Source organism: Ciona intestinalis, chromosome 5 (genome assembly GCF_000224145.3).
Source record: "Ciona intestinalis chromosome 5, KH, whole genome shotgun sequence".
In the NCBI taxonomy this organism is placed as follows: Eukaryota; Metazoa; Chordata; class Ascidiacea; order Phlebobranchia; family Cionidae; genus Ciona; species Ciona intestinalis.
Genome location: NC_020170.2, coordinates 1,001,798 through 1,025,145, shown reverse-complemented (window position 1 = coordinate 1,025,145; position 23,348 = coordinate 1,001,798). Strand labels below are relative to the sequence as shown.

Below are 23,348 nucleotides of genomic sequence, written 5' to 3'. Positions count from 1 at the left end.
TACAGACAAGAAATAAAAATATTTGTTCTTACTGATATTTTATTGAACGTAACCAATCATTGCACAAACGTACAAAAAGTCCTAACAAAATTAATTTGTGTGTAATAAAACGCAAACGACTAAAGTCAAAATGTTATTTTTTAAATAACCACTCAGGAAATTTTGAATATTTTTCTACTTTAATCTTATCAATATATCAATCATTAAGTTCTGTTATTGTTGATAATGCTGCTGTTGATCAACTGTTGATTCAACACCTTGCAACCTTGACGTGGAGCTGCATCTCTTGTCTCATCAGATCAACATCATCTCATCACGACCCTTCATTCACATCACCCACCTCCTCATCCGACTCTTTATCCCAATCCTTCATATTGTTTCCGAGTAGAAAGTCATCACGGAGGACACTCCAACATGGTTTGTCCTCTTCATCATCTTTGAAAGACTAAACAACAATTTGGATTAAACAACATGTAGAGATAGTCTATACAGAACAATAATACATTAGTAATTTTTGTTTATGAAATAATTTCGCCCTCCTTTTTAAAACAGATTGGTCTATTTTAAAAACCTGAGGGGGAAGCACAAAGCACAGTGGTTAAAGTGCCTGCTTCATAACCAGAGAACACCTGGTTCGAATACCGTTACCATTGTAGGCAGTCATTCAGCAGGGGGGCAATGGTAACTTGGAAATTTTTTAATAAAAATCATAAAAAAGCTTAAAAACATTTACCTTGTTTGCTGGTGCACCTATATCACCTTTCAACATATCAAGGAACTTTCCTTTATCAACATCTTGTATTACTTTCTCCTTTTTACTTTCAGTCGTCACCGATTTTAATTTCTCTTCCATTTGTTTCTGATGTTTCTTCACAGCATTGAACAGTTGCACTACTCCCCTGTGCAAATTATTGGCTTAAAAAGTGGTAGCAGATAGATAGCTTTTGAACACTGTGCAAACGGCTGTTGGATTAAGGTATGTTTTAGGCATAACGGTTACTATTATTTTGTTCTTCAGTGAGGTCCTATCCTTTGCCAATGGATCTAAGATATAGGCGGGAATTGAAGCTCTCCGTGTCTTTTTATACTGTAACTACACAACATGCAGTGTCCACTTATTGTACGTTTATAGTAATACATTCATAATTCAAAAATTTAACAATTATGAAAAAAATCCTTTCCAAATTTTACAAAACATTTTTACCTTGTTGCTACTTTTTGTAGACTCCGTTCATAATCTTTCTCAAGAACATTTGGTTTCACAAAATTCATGCCTTCCCATTTTCTCTTTTTATTTATCTGCAAGAATATTTTATATTCTTTTGAAGGTATTTTAACAAGCTAAAATTAAATGTACATATATTGATATATATATATATACAAATATTTATATAGTACCTTATTTTAGTAGTGTAATTTTATCTTGTTTTATTAGGTAAATAAAGGTATTTACCAAAGTAAAATATATATATATACTTTGTTTTTAGGGTAGGTAAATACATTGCACTATCATGTAAACACCCACCCTAAAATTGTAAGCCACATTAAGCTTAAACCTGAATTTTAATTCTTTTCGCTTGCATTACCACAACCACACACACATGGTTTGTATTTAAGTTGTAGAGGAAATAAACATTGAATTGAATAAATCCAGGATATGACTTAAAGTTTAATTTAGCACTTTTATAAAATGAACAAATCAATAATGATAAGCTCACTGTTGAAAGTGCATCTGGTAATACTGCCGCTCGTGACGAGTGAAAATTTTGGTCTTAAAATGTTCCTTACATCTCCCTGATACCCGCTGTATAATTTATTTTGGAAAAAACTTGTGCGTTTGTGTCGAAAATTAACTTTGAAAATGCGCAAAAAAAAATATCAGTAATATACAATTTTAATCTTATAATTTTGGGGTAACCTATAATAAAAATATTTCTATATGTCATTGTCATATGGCTAGCGGTAAAAGACATAGAAACATAGAAGTTAGGCACTGCAACACCAGAAAACTAGTTTCCCAATAACACACAGACAAAAAATGGCAAGAGCATTCATGCTTAAACCTAGTATTAGCATTAGTAAAGTACTCTTCAGTAAGTTACAGAATAGGCTGGTGGAGGGTGTTAGTTTATAGCGGTTAACAGATTACTTTATATAAATTATACTTTTTAAAATAGAAACTATACATTCTTAAAATTTATATAAAGTGATCTACCAACCTTCCGTTTTCTTTCCAGTTTATTTTCCTCTTCGTCTTCTTCATCAGAGGCAACATCCGTTTTCTTTGGAAGGATCACAGTTTCTGCATCTTTTGGTCCTTGCTTCACCAAAACTTTGGCCATCGCGTCGGCCCATCCTGCGTTCTTGTCTTTCTGGTCGTCATGATCTACAATTTCCGTTGTAACACCCATTTTAAAGACTTGAACTGGAATAAAACGTTTCGAATAAAAAATATGAAAAACTATCAGTTCGGTACTTTCCCTTTTACCACATGGCGTTACGGTCCATCGATGACATGGACATAGTATAAAAAAGTGATGATTGCAAGAATGTGACAATTTTGGACACTCTTTAGTCATTGACATTACAAAATAACTAATTTATATACGCACTCTGATACATACCAACAAATATATTATAGCCCACGCGGCAGAAGATTTAAAATGTTTTATTGCATACACAGATGTCATTGGAAGCACGTGTGAAAATCAAGATATATAGACAAATAAAAATTGGGAAATCAATCGAATTAAATATAGTAAGGTGGGGAAAATATGACACCCGTTCATTCCTATTCTTAACCAACTTGGTAGTAAACAAAGAAAGTTTAAAGAATTATAAAACCGTATCCTTACGACGCCCATAGACATTGGTCATTCTTTAAAACACGATCAGGATGTTTGTATATTATGTGCTAAAGATGTCCCGTCTCCCCCACGCCACTATATATATTATCTCCCCAGTGCTGTATCTGCATCTGGATGGAAGATCCGTATTTACGCAAATCAGTTAGGACTCAATGTAACGGGCAAATAATTAATGCTGGAAATGAATACAACAGGTGAAAGCAGTGACAAGAAAACAACAACGGTAAAACATCGAGCATTATACAAAAAATTCTAGTTGAACCAGTTCAACTAAAATATAATCAAAAATCAAATCATACACCCTAATGGTTTAGGTATTCGGATATTTCGGTAAATGCGACGCGTGATCCGAGATGAACGGCATTCTATAACACTTTTCGGGTATTTTCGGGATTGATTGGAAACATAAGCGCCATAAAGATTTAACCCCTTTAATGGTCTACTAGAAAAAAAGCTTTCTAATTTTACCATAAAATGTGGAGCATAGAGGCGGAGCTGTAGTGAGCGCATTGGTCCTTTATATAAGGAAGTAAGAGATTCTGCATAGTTCCTCCTTTACAAGGCCGTGTATATCTAAGTCCTAAGACATCACATACACCGGGCGACAGTCAGTTCTGTTTTGTTTGCAACAGTGCTCATATAACGTTGGAGTCCGTGTTGCTCCTCGCTCGCTCCCCTGCTCTGGAAGGATTAGGTGTGTTTGGCGTCGACCTCTGTAAGTTAGGTGTGGAAGCGGAGAGTGGAAGACTCACTACTGATGAACGGATGGAACCAAAACCCGAATCACTTTCGCTAAAGAAAAGTATTTTAGATATATAGTAGGGTGGGGAAGATGGGACACATCTTCATTCTATTTGCTCGTCCCATTTGAGAAAGGTTTGTACAATCTTATTCTTACAACTTCCATAGACCGTTGTTAAATGTATAAAACACGGTCAGGATATTTAGATAATATGTGCCAAAGGTGTCCCATGTTCCCCAACCTACTAGCCTACTATATATAAACAAAAGAATGAACATAATTGTTTTAGAAGAAGGGTTTAAATAGAGAAAATGTGTTTAAATATAGAAAATTAAAGGCAGAATACGAAAAAAAGATTTCTTTGGTGTATATGATATAGTTTGGGGTGGGGTAAGCTGGAACATGGTTTTATTGACTTTTATCGTTCCATTTAGTAGTAAACAAAGAATATTTACAAAATAATAACCATGTTTTTCCCACGACTCTAAAAGACTGTTGTTAATTGTTAAAAACACTATCAGAAAATAGGGATTTGGTTCTAATGGTATTCCGTCTTACCCCACATAACTATATATCCATTTTTCTGAGCGCACGTATATTCTTTGAAGTGGTAAATTTACAAAAAGGTTTTAATAAATGAACATAACTCACTCGGCTGTAACAAGGGTTATGGTCGGCCTTTCTTTGGTAGATTTTCCGTGTTTCTTCCGCGACATTTTGTTTCTGAAGGACTGTAAGTAACAAAAAGATAAAGTAAAACTTTGTATCAATTTGCTTACGATGATCACTAATTTATTCGGTGTCGTGACACAGGAAGCGTTCTTATCGCAACTAAATATATTGGACTCGATATTATAGGTTGGGTTGTGGATGGGCGACCTTGGGAAAGGTACTTATCGGCCATCGCACCATTCCAGGCTAGTTGGTTGCTCAAATTGTCGGTAAAGGCGACGATCCACAGGCCAATAAGCTGTATTCAGAGCTGGCACAGGGTGTATGAAATAGGAAATCGGGATTATACCGACTACTGTTGTTGCCCTCCAAGAGAAAAGATGTTATTTATTTGTTTGTCTGCTGAAAAGGCTTACAAAAGATGATTTCATGCAATAAAATTTAAATACGAACCCCAGACCGTCCTGGTCGATTTGGTTCATCAAGTTTTGAAACGTCTTCAGACGATCTGCTCATTAGCGCTCCTACAGACGTTAAGCCGCCACTAATAGCGCTGCTTAAGCGATTAGTTTTCCGAGAATCTGTTTCGTGAGGTCGCAAACCAGCAGCGAACCCTGCAGTAAAAGGTGGTATTGTAGAATGGGGGAAGATGAGACAGCTTTGGCACATAATATTCGAATATCCTGTTCGTGTTTTAAATAATTGTTCGTGTTTTAAATAATTTAAATAATATTTTACAATTCTTTGTATGTTCCTTGTTTACTACCACATAGGGCGAGAAAATAGAGTTAAAAGGTGTCCCAACTTCCCCCATCCTACTATACAACATGAACATGGAAGACAAACGTATTCTTTGACGTTTGCTTCAGCTATGCAAATTAGCAATTAACTGAAATCTGCCGCAGTACAACCAAAGACCTTTTTATCATAGTATTCTTTGGTACAACTTGCAAAACGCGGGGTTGCGAAGTGCTTAATAACACTTCAACCAAATTAAATATTAACATAGGATAATATAGGCTTATTAGTCTCGCCTGATCCGATTTTCAAAACTCATTCATCTTACTTATTACCATTTAAACGAGTCATAAAATACCCAGTAAGCATATACAGTACGATGTGGGAAGATGGGACACTTTTAACTCTATTTTCTCATCCCATTTAGTAGTAACAAAGAACATTCAAAGAAATATGAAACTATGTCCTCATAGGCCATTGTTAATTGTTCAAAATACGATCAGAATATCTGGGTATTATGTGCTAAATGTGTCCCATTTTCCCCCACCCTACTATACAACACACAACTGTAAGTGAACCACTTTATTTATAAGCTAACCTTTCACGATCATTTGTTCAGATCCAAACAGCAACTCTGTAAAACAGAAACGAGCATTAAGTTAAATCTAAATAAAACACGTTGTTTTATCACGGTATAAAATACAGCATAAATTACCGTAATCCCCGTAGGCCTACTGAATTTAAACACATTTTCGCTGGATGTGGAATTGCTGGAGCAATGTTGGTTAGATTGTTATTTTTGTGGTTAGTAAAGTGGCACAACCTTTCACCAAAATGCCAAAACTAAAACGCAGGCTACAAAAAAAAATAACATGGTCTTACCGCAGCGGGAATCAAACCCGTAATCCCAGCTGTTAGTTTGGCTTCACATGCAAACCTCCGAACATGCCGGCGACGAATCACTTTGATTCATAAAGAAGTGGGTACATACGGAGCAGTAGGCAGGGCAGAGCACATCAGAAAATGAAAAGCGCAAAATTTAGGCGTTGCCCGCACGATTGAAAATGACAAACCAAACATAAATAACTGCAACATGAACTGTTTTGATTGAATGCGGTGAAAACAAAGTGAATGCAAAAACATGTTGTACATGACACTGAATATGTGCATTTGGTATGATACAAAAGGACAAAAAGAAAAACTATTTATAGACAAGAAAACACTAGCGTACCAACACATTATATCTCAGTTACTCTGTGACCACACTGTGCATTGTAGAATGGCTATGAAAAAAACAAAGTACATGCTACGGTAACAATGCATCGTGCTCATGTTAATGCATGATGGTGATGTCATCAGTTATGACGTCTTATCTTACACTGATATAGTAAAAAATAAAACACTATACAAACAGTAATTATATGCAGCAAATAAAAAAGAATTTTTGCAAAATTAAAAGTTATGTTAGTGAGCCACCATGTTAAGATATTTGCAACAAAAATATCTTTCGATTGGAGCGCTATTGTCAGCCGCATTAAAGCAACCATTAATGCATAATCATAGGGTGAGAAAATTATAATATAGTTAGCAATTATAAGTGTTAGTTTTTAGGACCAGCAGGCTTCCACATCTTAGTATGATTTATGTAAGCTTTATTGGTGGGAAGAGGAACCACTTCCCCACTATTCCCATTATCGTGGCCGTTTTTACCGTGATCGTTTTTATCGTGCCCGTTTTTAGATTTTCTCATAGACGTTTTCCGTTTTCCCATACCAAAACTTGTTAAAACTGAATTTTTGCGCGAGAGTTTTGTCCCCTTGTGCGCCCCATTACCCGCGGACTCTTTTCTCTCGGTTGAGATAGGAGCGGGGGGCATGGGTTCAAGGCAATCTGCCTCCTCACCCCTATCTGGCTCTTTCCACGCAATATCCTTTTGTGATAGCATATCCTGTGTGGCGTGTGACACAGTATGGCCATGACATGTGCCAGCAAATATGTGGCGCTTCCACCGAGCCACACCACCAGCACTTAACACAGCACGCGATGATACCACACCATGCTTAGATACATGTTGTGGGTTGGATAGAGGAGGCTTACTTTGAAGGGGGAGGGACATATCTAGCTTGAGGTAGTGTATGGGAAGTCGACCGCTGAAGTCTCTCATCTTTGGATTTGCATCTGAAGGAGAGAAATTTAAATAATATAGTATTGAATATTGATAAAAATAGAAATAAATAAGTTACTTTGGTAAGTTATGGACCGGGACATCTCAGTTAATTCATTTGCTGACTATAACAAGACTTGCCTAACCTATACTGCAGTTTCACAGAAAATCAACCTAATTTTGTTGTAAAGGGAATATTGCACACTTTTTATTACGTTATTTTTTCTGGTAAATACAATTTGCTTTACATTGTACCCACAGAAGGGGTATTAGTGTATTATATGATATAAAAACACGAATAAGGCATTTGATAGGGTAGTTTAATGTTTATAAATATAAACAATAAATCAAACCATGTTGAAGAAGTGAAATGATAATATCTTCGTGTCCATTCATGGCAGCCAGATGTAGTGGTGTATAACCCTGTAATGTGGAACATCTACTTTACACTCGAAGCAGAATAAAGCAGTGTTTTCATTTTCATGCAGTGATGATTTGGTTATGGGATTGATTTATATTTGTAGTCATTTTTACCATAATAAATTATTAAAAATCAACTGCAGCTATTGGTACCAGGCATAATGCAATGCTTGAAATTTGCTTTTTTGCTTAAGACAGCAACTTTTTTAACCTGATGACGTTTTACGGCCCACAACACTGGAGAAATAAAGTTAACTTTTTTATCAGAAGAGCAATTTTCAAGTATTAACAATGTGGCACAAATGCATTAAAAATAAACTTTAAAAACAGTATAACCACTTAAGTAGAATATCTTAAACATTTTAACCATAATGCAAATATTGGTTTTTAAAACAAACCCGACTTACCCCGTTCTTTTCCATTTAACATGAAAGAAAAAGACAAAGTTAGTAATTTGAACATATTTTACAAAGCATGATATGTAGCAGAATAGTGAAAGATGTGACACCTTTAGCAGATAATATCCAAATATTGTGATCGTGTTTTAAACAATTACCAAAGGGAAGTCGTGATGATACAGTTTATAATTGTTCAAGTGTTCTTTGTTTGCTACCAAAGAAAACAGAATGAAAATGTGTCTCATCTTCCCCCACCCTACTATATACCAAAAGTTTTTTTAATTATATGACTTACCGATTTAACGTTAACCTCAACTTTAAGATCAAGCAGCATATGCAGCATGTCCTTATTTCCCTTCTTGGCTGCCCAATGTAATGCAGTCTGTAAAATAAAGCAAGTATTAATAATAGGTAGTAATGCAACAACAGTTGCTATAAACATGGATGTTCTGTTTCAGGCACCTCCCTCCGTTGGCAAGGAATTACATATGTTATTTCGTGGGTATTTTTTGTATGGTTTACAATTTTGACATAAAGACAACCTATTAGGAACCACTGGGTGGATGCAATAAAGAAAATAAAATTTAAAAGGAATAAAAACAATGAAAGTATTTCGCCAAAAGATATATACACGTTCACAAGGGTGGATTTTATTTACTTAAATTTTGAAAGTTGTGTACACTAAAGAGTATGTGAGAAAGATGAAAAATAAATACATAAATACTTACATACTGTTGTCCCAATGAGATGCACACATTAGAGAAAACATGGAAAAAAGATAATAATTAATATTTAAAATTTAGACACAGAGCAAAATAACTTACGCCCTGTAGATGTTGATCGTGGAGAGATGAGAGAAGACATGGAAAAACAAGTTAATGCAAATAAATGGCTAATTAATTTTATACTTTCATTACCAATAATGGATTGGGTGTTGAAATTTAAAATTATACAAATATTTGGTAAATTATTGGATTTTTATTGGAAGTTTTAATAAGATGTTCTATATTATAATGCAGTCTAAACAGAATAAATAACATTAAATTATAAAAAGTTAAGCACAATTATTACAGTTACAAATAAAGAAATGTCGTCATTAGCCTAAAAGTTACCACATGTTTACTTACCGAGATGAAATCCTGCAAAACAGAAAAAAAAAATTGTTAGTGGAGTTTGTACAGTAACACATTAAGTGATACAAACATTGTCTAAAATAAATAGAATATGGAAGTTTAGTATCTTAACCTTTCAAAACTGCCAGACTGGTAAAAACATCAAAAATTTGTTATAGACCAGTAAATATCAAAGGCAAGATTAATTACGCAAGTGTGCAAAAAAGTTAAACTATGATGATAAAATTGAAATATTGTTTTTGATTCATTCATTACCTCTTGGTACACTACTACAATATACAGGACCACCTATAATTATGTCTACATAAGCAAACAGAGAAACAACTATGAAAAGGGCATCGGCACTGATTCGATGATCATTGATTAAATAATCACTGGTTTAGTGAATTCTTATACCATGGGTTTAAACAATATGTAATTCTTGGGCGAAATATATCTATAAAATGAAAAGTTGTATGAATACAATATGGAAAAAGCTACTATGCAGAGCAAGCCTTGTAGCAAGGATTTACAATTTTAAAAACCCTATTACAACAATTTAATCTATTTGCCAAACTTTGCATAACTCAAGTTTAATTGAATCATCAAGTATCATCAAATCCACAGCTTAATGAGCTTACCTTTTTTTCCAGCAATGTAGAATCATTGTCCAACAATTTCCTCATTTCCACCATATCTCCTTGACATGATTTTAACATCCACGCTTTTTCATTCGCGCTTAACTGGGAGGTGAATGTGGTTTAGGAAACATTCCTAGCTATCATCACAGCGTGCCTGCTATTCCGACGTGGCTTAGAACGTCACAGGCAACAGTGAAAGGCAAAAGCTATGTTTAGCACATCGAAGTGTCATATTAGGTCACGGCAAAAAATGCATTGTGTTTTAATTTTAAGATTAAATGTTATACTTTAAATCTTAGAATCACATTACAATAAACACTTTTTTCTTTGAATTAAAGCACAAAAAAAACAAGCAAAAAGATTGAAAATAGACAAAAAAGTGACAGTGCCATTTAATATATCAAATCTGTTTCAAAACTTAAACTTTAACAATGCACTTACAGATACAGAGACTGGATATCTGTCATACTCATCATCTTGCTCATTTTCACCCTGTATTAAAATATATCTATAAATAATCATATAAATAATTAGAACAATATATGAATGATTTTGTGTGTTTTATTTTCCCAAGTTAAAAATTCGAATATGGAAACTTAAAAAGCAAAAAAGAATTCCATATCTTATACATATATCATAACTATAAGTACAATTTATATACAAAGTAACTAATGTTATCATACGGAAAATGCAAAAAATGCTTGTACATCGTATTGCCTCAGTACACAAGATTTGATATTTGTGAAACAGACAGATACATGTACAGTGTATGTTGCATCTAAACCTACCCGACTGTCCATGGATTTCTCCGACACAGACGTTGTGTCTTCTCCATTTTTTGGTTTGCTCTGGAAATTCTGTCGGGCTCTTTCTACTGAACCCGTGTAACTTGTCTGCAATTAAATAGGAAATGAATTAACAAAATCCAAAAAATCCCAAACAAGGTAAATTATTGTGTTGGCGCATAACATTCAATGTTTACAACATAACATTTATAAAAACACTATTTAGTTTAATAATAAATTAAGATATATACCCAACAGTGTCGGACACAAGTAAAGTTAAAAGCATTAGCAAAATGTAAAGACATCTATAGTCTTGCTGTTACAACTGGTTTTATTATAGGAATTGTTTTGGTATTTAATGGGGGGCTAAGTAAACACAGCCCCATCCCTCCACTTCAGACATTCTTTGTGAGTTTTAACTTTGTTTTACCAAAACTGAATTCAGAACTTGATCGTAAAATCAACAACATTGAAGAAAACAACAAAATGGTCGCTTAAGGATTAAAAAAATCCTGAATTTTTTGCATTGAAGTAATGGAAAGTAAACATACCACACATGGGATATAAATCCTATTTTGTTTTCTAAAGCAAGTATTAAGATCATATTTCAAACAGGAAATAATTACGAAAGAACATCTGCTGTAACTTGGGTATAATTGATACTTTGGTGCATTGCTTTATATACAGATCATTATGCATGCTGTGTAAACCACCAAATGTGTAAAGACATGAAAGAAACTTTTAATAAAAATCCATTATCCTACCATATTGTACTACATTCCATGCATAATGAGTTATAGCAGGTTTTATTCTCCGGAACATGGGATTAGTAGAAAAAGTAAAACAGTTATTCATAAATATAATCCGGCAGCTTTTACTTACTGAGCGTATTTGACTGCGAGGTCGCAAGAGCAATCTCTCGTCCGAGGAAAGTCTCATACGAGCACTGTTGCTCCTCATACGAACCCCTAACTCCACCCCTAACCCATTTCTATGAGCAGAGGGGTGTTCTACAACTAGGCTGTCCATTCTCTTACATCTGGTCACAGGTAACTAGCAATTGGTGTGAGTGGCCTTCAGGCAAGTCATATAACTACACTGTCAAGTTGATTTCAGTATCATATCTGTACATAAAGCATGGTGTGTTTATAGAATAGTACAACTCATGTTACTAGCTGAGAATATACCTCCATCCACTCTTTCCACTTCAATTAACTTGAAAAATGCAAAAAAAAACATGCGTACAAGAACACGCATGACATTTAAAATACATTTAAAAAATGTCATGGCACAAATAAACTCAAAACACAAACACCACTAAAACATAACCAATCAAGTAAAACTTTTGGTCTAGAACTCGCATTAAAATTTCTATTCTAACTCACTCTGAAACGCATGTAACCGTGTCTGTAACACAGAACGCACGGGCGGAATTACCCTCCCACATGACTGCCAAGCCTACACAGCTGATCCATAAAAACAGTGACGAATAACTAGCAAGGCAGCGGTGCTTGCCTGACTACCACTTGAGTCAAGTGCAATAACGAAGCACTTTTAAGATCAAATTACAGACTTGCAAAAGGACGAATGCCTCTGGCAGCTTTTTCTGTTGCTGGCTTGTTTTGATTTCAGCATCAAGCGTGGGTATGGCAGAATAATCTGTTTAATCTTGTCATTTAATCCATACGAGAGAAAAAATTACCCAAAAATCATAGCTAAATCGATGATAATTTTATTAAAACTCCTGTGTAACATTCTAAATGAAGCTTAAGTAAGATTCGAATGAATAATACAATGTACTTACTATTTTATAATGTGGGCATACGATTTAAAAGAATAGTGGCAGTTACCCTATTGGCAGTAGCTTACGTAATAAAAACAATTCAAACTAATAAATCTCAGTTTTATTACATTTTCATTACCAACAGAAAGTAGCCATTTAAAAGTAATTCATTACAATAATTAAACCTCGTAAACAAACAGTGCAACCTATCAACAAGCAAAACCACACAAATGATAGTAAGACATTCTAACCACAAACCTCGCTAAAATAAACTAAGCATTCCAAAGGGGCACGCGTAGACATACATGGTTAAATTGACAACAATGACTCAAATAAACCAGACTTTGTCATCTTGTCAGCATACAAAATTTTGATCATATTGCCAATATCAAAATTTGATAAATTTATACCAAGGAAAGAGAAGAGAATTTATCTTGTTCAAATTTACACATATGGCTATTGTTTACTTAGGATTTAAAATTAACGATTTTTAATAAATTTTCGGATTTTTGGAAATCTATCATACATTAATTACAAAAATTAAAATAAAAGCGACCTCGTTTTATCTACTCAGAACAAAAGAATAAATAGCTAAAAACAACATTTAATACAATTTACAAAACTGTCAAATTCACTTTCTGAATTGGCCTCTGTATGGTTATTCTAATACCCTAAACAACCTGCAGTCTAACATATCTCTAAGGCAGAACAACAGTTAAGCAGCAATGAAGCATTAAGAATATTCACCAAATGAAAGGTCATGCTTTTATTGGTATGCCCTATAATGCTAAGTAACTGTTCCTGGTAGAAATCAAGTCGCGACTACACAGAACATAATGACATTAGGTTGGCAGGAAACAAGTGTTTCATTTCGCAAATTGTATCACGATTAATTATAAACTGCCAAACTGAGCTAACTGCTGCACATGATCAGTATGTGATGCAAACTTTTAGCAGTAAGCAGTACACATATTGACACAACATTTGATATTAAACTGGAAGTGATACTTAATAAAGCAGGCTTAAGGCAGATGAGATAATAATGTCAATCTTAATACAGTATCTACGCACAGCTGTTGCTCTAACTGTCAACCAGCGCTGACAAACGTTTATACGTTAGGTGAATTGCGTCTCTCCAGTTCTATGAAATAAACACAAAAAACGGAGAGGTTTTATTAAAAAATACAAACACACGCTTTCTCTGGATTGTGACAACATGACTGACTGGATTTAAATCATTTGAAAATAACTGCACTAAAAACTAAACTGTATTGACTACTGCGAATGTTTAGCGTAGTACCACACAGGGTTTTAGCATTGCAATTTATAGCACTCCTACAGATTATATTAAAAGAATACAAATAGTGACTCATTGTGATTAAGAACAATGCTATTCACCATTTCCGAATCTATATTATGCCTAATTAAGATGGCAGCTCTGTGTACAAGAGTATGATGAATCACATCTAATTCAGTCCGTGGTGTGCAACAGTACAGAGTAGACAGCGTTAGATGAAAAAGTGTGAGATTGCTTGATTAGCTTACGATGTTTACAGCTTTTACTATCAATGTACTTAACCTAACATTGTAAATCATTAAATTATCTTTGTAGATAGGTTCAGGTGTGGGTGAATGTAATTGTGGTGGAGAAACAGTGTAGAAGCTAGAAAAAATACCGAATGCAAAATATATAGGCAAGTAACAACCATTGTTTTGTAGGCTATGTTTCATTTTATATGAAAATTAGAACACAGCAATTTAACTGACTCAGTGAAAGATTTTGTGCACTTATGAAACAGGTTGAACTCTGAGGAATATTCAGAATACCCTGTTATTCCTGTACTAAGTTTACTCAAGAAGCTGAGTTTATAGAGAATATTATATATTATACTAGAAATTGCAGAAAAATTAGGTATGATATTGCACACTTATGCACAATGTATATAACATTTTCCATGCAGGATGAATTGCCTAACCAGGTTTGGCTGTAGGTTAGCTACCCATGATCTAACACCTCATGATACAAAACTAACATATATGTGTAATAAGAAATAGTTGTACCTGCATAACACTTGCTGGTCTTGCACGACTTATCCTTCCTTGTTCACCAGAGTTTTGTAAAGCTGCCTTCACCCTTTCAATTGAATTTGGAGCACGCTGGAAACAAAGTTAGTTCACTTATTCTGGTGAGTTTACTAAAGAAGTTTATCATTGTTCCCAAATTAACAAACTCAATCCGTAGTATAGCTTAAAACATTTCAAAATTTACATGATACACATTCCGGTGTCTACCGAACTTTTTGCACTACAGTTTAAAACAAGATTAGGATAAATTAATAGCGAAGCTTTGGCCACATTATTTCTAAAACTGAATATTATATTTGAAAATTACATTCATTGCCTCAAATACACCATAAAAAACATTTTACTCTGATGGTCGCAACCTGAATAGGAAATCAAAATACATTGCCATAAATCCCATAATAAATATATTGCCCCAAAAGGTGTTTCATAAATTATACAACTACACGACATACTATAATGTTATTTTCAAGTTAGTTAAATAACACATAGTTTTAAGAAAATAGAAGTAAATGTACACCAGAAACAGAAAATTATATTGTAGTCTAAATTTAGAACTAACTTAAAATCAATTTGAACCAAGAAAGAAAATAATTTAAGAAATATAAATGTATGAATATGATATATATACTACATTCTACATAATATATCAAACAAATTATCTTTACGTGTTCCAAGCTTGGAGATGGAGGAACATTTTCCTTGCGTTCTTTTTTCTTTCTTCGAGGAGCGTTGGGCACAGCAAACTCACTGTCACCGTGGGGAGCTACAGAGACTGCTGAAGGCTTTACATTGGTATCTAAACAATAAATATTTAAAGTTAGGAAACTATTACCAGTACCACTAATACCAAACTTACCATTTAAACAGACTTAATGCTACATCTTAGTTGATTTGGTAGACACACATTGTAAATTTAAAAAAAAATATGGTTTAAAAAATATGGTAAATGACTGCTCCAAAATTATAAATTTTTCTATATGTAAAGTTCTTAAAACAAGAATTTGAAAATAACGCTAACAAAATCTCCGTATTTTTTTGTTGCAAAAAAACAGTTCCTTAAAAATGTACAAAAAAACCTGTGTAATAAACATAGAAATATTCAACTTCAAAGTTGTAAACAACAACACCAAGCTTACCCAAAGTATCCGCGCTTTTATGCTTCTTCATATCAACAGGGTTTTCCACTTTTCCTTCTTTTTTATGTTTATGTTTTTCCTTATGTGGCGATCCATGATGAGAATCGATGACGACTTTTCCTCTCTGGACTTGCGGCTTGAAGTACTTCCCTCACGGGGGATTGAACCGGTGCTCTTATGGTGTTCAGGCGTGGATCTGTTTGATTTGTGGTGTTTGTGTCTTGGGGAGTCATGTGCTTTTTGTGGCGAACCATCAGCAAATGGTACGTCTTGTGTTGGATTGTAACTGTTGTTAAGATCACCTGAAAATAATTGTTTCATGAAAATTTAAACCCCCTTTATACGAAAGGTATATTACGTTTATGTTAATTCGGCTATTCTTTAAATTGAGTTCTTTACCTGTTAAACATAATAGCTATAATTTGTTAGCAACTGATTGGCCTCTGTTTTATAAATAGCATCTGTTGATGATTTAAAATACTTTTACATCACGCTGTTAATTTAATATTATTATATATTATATATATTTATATATATATGTTTTTTACTGTACTTGTCTTAAAGAAACAAAACACCAGAATAAAAAGATGTAAACATTTTATTAAACAATAAGCGAAAATTTATGAAGCTAAAACTTTGGCATGTAGTCATACAACTCTATATTTAAAGGAAGTTTATGAAACTCGGTTAATATTCACCTTTTTCAGGAGATTCTGGATTATGATGAGCCTTTGAACCAGATTTCCATGCAATCTCTGGGGTTTTCTGTTGCTTAGCAACCTCAGATGAGTGTTGCTTAGCAACCCTTGCATCTTTTGCCTTGACAACTTCAGCAGCTGGCGCTGCTGATTGCTTGGCAGCCTCAGGTGGAGGAACATTTGCATCACTCGCGACAGAGGACCTTGATGAGGAAGACGGAGATCGATATTTCTTCTTTAACTGAACGTATTTCTCTCCCTGGTGAGTTGAATACATAAAACAGATTAATTTAAATTTGATTGGTAAAGAATTGTTTAAAACACAAAGTAAGTGGCAATAATAGTATTATACAAGTTTTTTTAAGTTGCTACTGCTCAAATTATGGATGATTAAAAAATGCATTGCATTAATCTCCCTAAATTACATTATAATATTACTTGTCCCAAACAAAATAATAAAATAAAATTATTCAGGTAAAGTTTTTAAACAAGACTATATATATTTTTTACAAAATCTAGATCTTGTTATCATTGTCACACCACTCATACTGTTATACATACATGTACTTTTCAAACAAATAGTTCACATACATTTTCAGTTTTCACCACGGCTACTGTATTCACACATTCCTTGAATTGCTGACGAGCTGCATCTATAATATTAACATTATTAAATATTGTAACGTATATTCAAACTGATACAAAATAACAAACAACTTTTAACAATCCGGAATACAATTTAAATAAAAGGACATTTTCCTTCATTGATAAACATTGAAAAGTAAAAGTTTTGTCTGTTGGCAAAATGTTAATGAAGTTTAAGAACCATGGTGACCACACCGGATGAAAAAGTTATATGCTGTGTAGAAAAAATATTATTTATGGACATTTTGTAATGTTTATTTAGGCTTACTGTCATAGTAATAATACTCAATGACCTGTGTGCAAATATTATGTCTACAAACAACTGAAATTGTGCCACTTACACAAAAAAACATAACTTTGTGTCCAGGATTTATACATTCTTTTTAAATGTATAGTTAAAAAGAAATGAACCTGGCACTAAAGTCTAAAGACTGCTAGCTAATATTCCTTGTGGACCATGTTGTGGTAATCAAACCATTGATACATTAACCATAATAATATAATAACACAATACTGAGCAAAATACAAACTTCACCAACCTCTAGTTGCAGGATCATTTAAAAGCTTCTTAAAGTTTGACACAAGTGTGATGTTTTTTACTTTCCCACCATGAGATGTAATAAACTCACACACTGACTCCACACTTATCTCAGTCATAATGATGTCGCAACAAAATCCTCTAACAAAAGCTTGTGGTGGCCAAGACTGCAGTTAATACAACTTTGCAGGCTTTTAGGTTTTGTTTCACAGAAGTCAAAATTTAACACACAGAGGATGTGCCAATATATAATTACTATAGGCCTATACCAAACTTCTGCTTGTACATAAATTGAGACACAAGCGAGATATATTACAGAATAATAGATTAGCTTATATACAGAGTGGTAATGAAAATACTAAACCCGAACTGAATTGCATTGCTCAATCTAGAATATAGATATTTTAAAGTCATACCAATTTAGACTGATATTAGAAAAAATGTACATGTGTTACAAGACTGCTGTAAAAGCATTAAAACATAAACTATGGTATTTTATATTAATTTACCTCACAAATAAACTTGGTGCAAATTTCCAAAAGTTATTAATTTTGGGAGTAACCAAACAACGACGGGGATTTTTTATCAGCTGACATGACGTAATAAAGTTCAAAACGGATGAGACCTACTATACACACCATGTAAAATTGCAAAACGTACACGCCTCGCGTTAATAGGTTTAAAATGTATATTTTACGTATTTAAAATACAAATCTACATCACATTTCACCGAAAACTTTAGCAGAGTGTCCTACCGCTGTTGTACTTAGCCAGAAGTGCCACGCATTTTGCGGGAAAACCTTTAAACTTTTAATATTTGTATTGAATGAATGAATGTAACTTACTTCATCTTCGCGTGGCCGGAACACGACAGTCGTTACCACACGGGTTTATCACCTCGTGCTAGCTTACGAGTTACCATGTATGTTACTTTGTCATTATACCCGTTTTTAATACGTTTATTGGAACTAAGTTAAAAGTGGTGCAACAGCAGCAATATAGTTACAACCAAATGAAAAAATAAATATTTTCCAAATGTCATTTCGTTTTTAATCATTAATTCAGCCAAGGTTGGACGAAACCATCTGTCCAGCTTAGATGTGCATTGTCGTCTGTGTTTTGGTTGATTGCAGGTGGAGCACTTAAGCTGTACTTAGCAAGACGCTCGAGCAGTTCACTAACGACCTGTTAAAATTAAAATAAAGACAAATTTAGGACGAGAATATATTTAGTCCTTGGCATGCCACAGTTTGAATCTTAGCCTACAAAACATTCATTCATAATTGTTATATTTGTTAACATACGTACAGTCGGATGTTCGTTTGAAATTTCATTCTCTTCAAGGGGATCGACGCTCAGATCAAAAAGCTGTATATTTTTTGACCCTCTCGTACCGCTTTTGGTGAAAATATCTTTCGATTCTGGCGGAGCGTACCAACCGCCGTGCCCTGCAACATTGTTGTATTACCCGTTGTGAATCTCGCTGCGAAAATCAAATGATGACCCGCGATTTGGTTGCGACAGGAGTTTAGAAAAATTAAATTATGGCTTTTAGAATGTATTTATTGCTGTACTGACGTGAATCAATTATTAAACCCTTCTGCTGTTTACACTTTAAAAATCAATTTCTACCTGGATTTCCTGTAATGAGTTTCCATTTTCTTACACAGATGGCGGCTTTTACGTTGATGTTGAATCCAAATCTCATGTCTGGAATTTCCGAGGTACGATTCATGGGATCGATCGTATGAACGATTTCGGTTCTTTGTGAACCCCTCTCACCCCTGTATAAATATATAAAAGCAGTAACACAATGGTTTGCTGTATTTGTAGAAACAAGTATAAAACAAATAAAGTTTTGCGTTTAGGCTATATATTACCGTAATGCACCCCATTGGTTCAACCCGTACAACTTATTTCTTGAGTTCCCAGATACATAAGGGCAATCAGCTGCAGCCATTATAGTAGGGTACCAATCTGTTACATGAATCAGTTCACGGTTTACGCGCTGTGCAGGGGACAGATCGCCCAAAATTTTTCCATGTACGAAGCCCACGGCTTTCACCCCACCTTCGTATAAAGTGTTTTTCGTGCCACGGTACGGCCAGTTGTTACCACCGTGTTTGACTTCGCCTCCGTTATCTGCGGTTGGGAAACTATTATCTCACGTATAACCTCTGAATTAACCTTGCAACAAAAACGTCTCATACCGTTGTTTCGGCGGAAAACCTAAACCTCTTTAAAGGCTGTAGGCTATTAACCTGATGAAGGCTACTTAAACAGGACGTTTTAAACACCAGGTAAAAAAGAGCATAGGTCTTATGAACGGGCACGTACCATTATAAAAAGATTAATCACCATCACATTATACTATTTACCAGACAAAAAGAGAGCAAAGCTCTAATGAACGGCCACGTACCGTTATAAAACGATTGATAAAGAGTATCTATAAAAATGCATCGCAAAACTGCAAACCGCGCGTTGTATTAAAAACGTTTCGAGAAACTATACCTGTAGAAAATATCAACAGCGTATCCTCCCACATTCCAGCGTCTTTCAAATAGTTTGTAACATTTCGCACAGTTTCATCCAACACTGACACCATGCTAAGATATTTCATTCTGAAATGCAAGTAAATGGTTATCTTATATACCATAGTAAGGGCGAAAAACTAAGTAAAATAATAACCCAATATATTTTTCTTGTATATGTCGATCAAAGAAAGATGTGCCTTGAAGGTAGGCTACCAAGTTGTCTATAAGTAAGCTTTTAAGCTTTTTGTTAGATATCTCTTCTATACCCCACGAATGTAAACCCAATATTCGATTTCACCTGTCATCGTCTTCTATATCTTTAAATGGTTCGTAGTAATGACTTGGTGCACCAAGAGGCGTGTGGGGAGTTTGTAGCGGCAAGTACAGAAACAAAGGCTGAAAATCGTAAAGGATGAAAGATGATGGCAGTAGGCTTAAATTATACGAAACTTTAACTTAATGGGCATTTTACACTTAGATCTAAATATGTTTATTTACAAGTTAAGAAAGAAAAAACATTTAGTTATATCCTTCTACTATTGCTGCGTATATGTATTCTTGAACAAGAAACGCAATTGCTTTAACCGAGTGCTCACTTAGTGGCTGTGTATATATGTTATCAGCAAATATATTGAAAACATCCCTCAATCGTATGAAACAAAACATCTGTGTGATGACGAATTATCTCGTTACGCACAGGATAAATAAGATACACCCATTCAAGTTATAATACCTTATAGAATACTTAAGCCAGTGGCGATTGGCTTACAAATCAAGAAATCACGTGTTCAGACATTTAACTTAGACATATATTACTTTAGATTGGTCGTGATGCTGAATAACGTATCTTGCCCTGGAAGCGTACACATGCGCGCTGTATTGTCCCCATGTCTCGTTGGTTGGTCCAGTGGTAGAATCGGTGAAGTCGACTCCCCCTATGTTTGAGTGTCGAGCCATGGGCAACCACTTTGACCAGTAGTTCTCGGAGCCAGCGAGAAAACCTAGTACAAGTATAGTTGTTTGTTTATTCGAAAAAAGATCCTCCAAACCATGAGTAACATACTAGTAAACAGAATGATATTGTTTTTCGATCCCTGTTGATTTAAATACCAAAAATGCAAAGTATAAACTTTGACAATGATACACCTCGTGCCCGATGGATAACACATTATATATATAGTTATGCATCGGGCATAATAAAAGCTATTACAATGCGCGTCTATAAAAGCATACATTACGTTTAAATTCGATGTTCCGTATCTATACAAAATATTATTTCGTCGCTTTAAACAGGATGTTCATACATGAGTAAGCATGATTTAAAGCATGAAACATACTGTTTGTTTATTTAAAAGCAGGATATGTTTTCATGACGCATACAAAGAGAATTGGGGTAAAACATATGGGTGTATATATATATATAGTGGGGTGGGGGAAGATGGGACACCTTTTCATTCTATTTTCTCATCACATTTGGTAGTAAACAAAGAACATTTAAAGAATTATTAAACAGTATGCTAATGACTCCTAAAGACCGTTGTTAATTGTTTAAAACACGATTTAGGATATTTGGATATTATGTGCTAAAGGTGTCCCATCTTCCCCCACTCTACTATACATCTACGCTTTTCGTGTTTGTGTACATATTGCGTTCAAAGGGGCATATATACCAATCAAACATGGATAGATATGCTCAAAATGATTTCTTCAAAACCTACCATAAAATCCATGAAACCCTCGGTTCCATGGGGCGTATTTAGAAGATGAGAATCCCAAATGCCATTTCCCTATCATCTGTGTGTTGTAACCACAGTTGGACAACTGTTCTGGTAATAAGACATTATCTAACGGAAGACCCTCAATTTGTGTCGTGTGGATGATACCATGTGCTAAACCAATGTCGATCTGTTAGAAGTAACATGAATTACTGCTGTTGGGTGAAATAGGATATCTTTGTAGCACCTAAAATGCATTTTTATAATACGTCTAAAGCTTTTAATTATTTTTTATTCTGGCGGTACTGATCGTGCGTTTTGTTTTATTGGCATACTAATTAATTTGCGACTAAACTGGGTAAATATAGTTTTATGGGGAAAAATGGGACATCTTAACGCATAATATCCAAATATCCTAGTCAAGTTTTAAAGAATTTAACAACGGTCAACGGAAGTCGTGGGGATACGGTTTTATAATTCTTTGAATGTTCTTTTTTGCTGCCAATTGGATGAGAAAATAGAATGGAAAAATACCCCCTCTTCTTCACCCTACTGTATAAGGTTGCTAAACACAACATATTTGCTGAAGAATACTAAACTAAGAATAAAGAACTAAAACCAAACCCGATCTTACTCTGTTTCTCCCAGTCATTAAGGCTCCCCTGGTCGGCGAACAAACAGAATGAGTATAATAGTTTTCTAATCGAACGCCGTTTTCTGTAATATAAATTAAAATCCTAATTTTTAAACACATGTACGGTATGCGCGGGGTAGGATGTACAGTGTTTTATCTCTTTTTTCTGCTCCACATTTGATAGTAAATAAAAGGTGTCCACATAATTATAATACTATATTCCAACGACTCCAAAAAAGCGTTGTTAGTTGTTCAAATTATGTTCAGGATATATCTTTCCCCACAGCACTATAGCGAATACACGGGGCTGGTATATATAGACACAAAGTACTAAATAAACGACCTATGGTTTAAACTTAAACCGTTTAAATAACCTGCTAATGAGTCCAGGAACGGTGTTTTCGCAGCAGACCCGTGGTTTTGCCCCCAGTAACCGACATCATTATATCCGAGATCATCAGCTAAAATAAGAACTACATGCGGTTTCTTGGTTGCTTCTGCTACAGTACCGACTACACAAATCAGTAGGAATGACGAAATTGTAGATTTGGTTGTTCCAAAAGTCATTCTAATTGATTGTGAAAACCTACTTCGTACTCTAATAAGGCTAAATGCTGATATACTGAAACTGTAGTATGTTGTCTTTTTATATTAAAGAATAACATTTACAATAAAAACAGTCTAATTACCCATGTTCTTAAGCAAACTGGTGTACAACATTAAATAAATGACCTGCCACTTTACTGGATAATAACGAAAGCAACAGTATGCACACGTATCAAAAATAGTATAGTACATTGGGGGAAAATGGGACATCTTTCATTTTGTTTTCTGGTCCCATTTGGTAATAAACAAAGAACACTCACAGTATTATAAACCGTATCCTCACGACTCCCATAAAACGTTGTTAATAGATTAAAACACAATCAGGATATTTGAATATTTTATGCGCTAAAGTTGTCCCAAATCCCCCCATCTACTACATATACACTTACTATATGTTAAAAACCACTGATCTAACTCTAGCAGTAACTACGTTGT

General features: G+C 34.4%; 4 protein-coding genes across 8 annotated transcripts; all 4 read right to left on the bottom strand.

Annotated features, from left to right (window-relative positions):
* Positions 1-21: 21 nt before the first annotated feature.
* LOC100175679 (RRP15-like protein) lies at positions 22-2,471 on the bottom strand. The gene is made up of 4 exons (XM_002130887.5): positions 2,220-2,471; positions 1,205-1,299; positions 734-899; positions 22-445 (listed from the first exon to the last, which is right to left on the bottom strand). Exons 1-4 carry the CDS (start codon positions 2,409-2,411, stop codon positions 314-316), a joined length of 585 nt encoding a protein of 194 aa, XP_002130923.1. The 5' UTR covers positions 2,412-2,471; the 3' UTR covers positions 22-313.
* Positions 2,472-2,635: 164 nt separating this feature from the next.
* LOC100183514 (ankyrin repeat domain-containing protein SOWAHC) lies at positions 2,636-15,845 on the bottom strand. 5 transcript variants are annotated; one of them, XM_026834522.1, is made up of 16 exons: positions 15,544-15,845; positions 15,073-15,203; positions 14,384-14,479; positions 10,543-10,647; positions 10,196-10,246; positions 9,755-9,856; positions 9,129-9,140; positions 8,826-8,828; positions 8,297-8,383; positions 8,011-8,016; positions 7,537-7,606; positions 7,117-7,197; positions 5,618-5,653; positions 4,735-4,895; positions 4,261-4,340; positions 2,636-3,659 (listed from the first exon to the last, which is right to left on the bottom strand). In XM_026834522.1, the coding sequence occupies exons 1-16, from the start codon at positions 15,572-15,574 to the stop codon at positions 3,503-3,505; spliced, it is 1,209 nt and encodes a 402-aa protein (XP_026690323.1). In that variant the 5' UTR covers positions 15,575-15,845; the 3' UTR covers positions 2,636-3,502. The 5 variants fall into 5 exon arrangements, with proteins under 5 accessions (XP_026690323.1, XP_026690322.1, XP_018667679.2 ...); XM_026834521.1 differs by lacking the exons at positions 2,636-3,659; positions 4,261-4,340; positions 4,735-4,895; positions 5,618-5,653 and having other exon boundaries at positions 6,103-7,197; XM_018812134.2 differs by lacking the exons at positions 2,636-3,659; positions 4,261-4,340; positions 4,735-4,895; positions 5,618-5,653; positions 8,826-8,828 and adding an exon at positions 8,730-8,732 and having other exon boundaries at positions 6,103-7,197.
* LOC113474031 (ankyrin repeat domain-containing protein SOWAHB-like) lies at positions 15,624-17,543 on the bottom strand. Its single transcript, XM_026834634.1, has 5 exons — positions 17,426-17,543; positions 16,833-16,894; positions 16,242-16,500; positions 15,795-15,845; positions 15,624-15,739 (listed from the first exon to the last, which is right to left on the bottom strand). Exons 1-5 carry the CDS (start codon positions 17,541-17,543, stop codon positions 15,624-15,626), a joined length of 606 nt encoding a protein of 201 aa, XP_026690435.1.
* Positions 17,544-18,259: 716 nt separating this feature from the next.
* On the bottom strand, positions 18,260-22,930 carry LOC100185884 (arylsulfatase I-like). The gene is made up of 10 exons (XM_002131006.4): positions 22,682-22,930; positions 22,308-22,390; positions 21,677-21,863; positions 20,775-20,959; positions 20,257-20,354; positions 19,936-20,045; positions 19,305-19,566; positions 19,057-19,208; positions 18,733-18,872; positions 18,260-18,609 (listed from the first exon to the last, which is right to left on the bottom strand). The coding sequence occupies exons 1-10, from the start codon at positions 22,872-22,874 to the stop codon at positions 18,481-18,483; spliced, it is 1,539 nt and encodes a 512-aa protein (XP_002131042.1). The 5' UTR covers positions 22,875-22,930; the 3' UTR covers positions 18,260-18,480.
* Between the last annotated feature and the right edge of the window lie 418 nt (positions 22,931-23,348).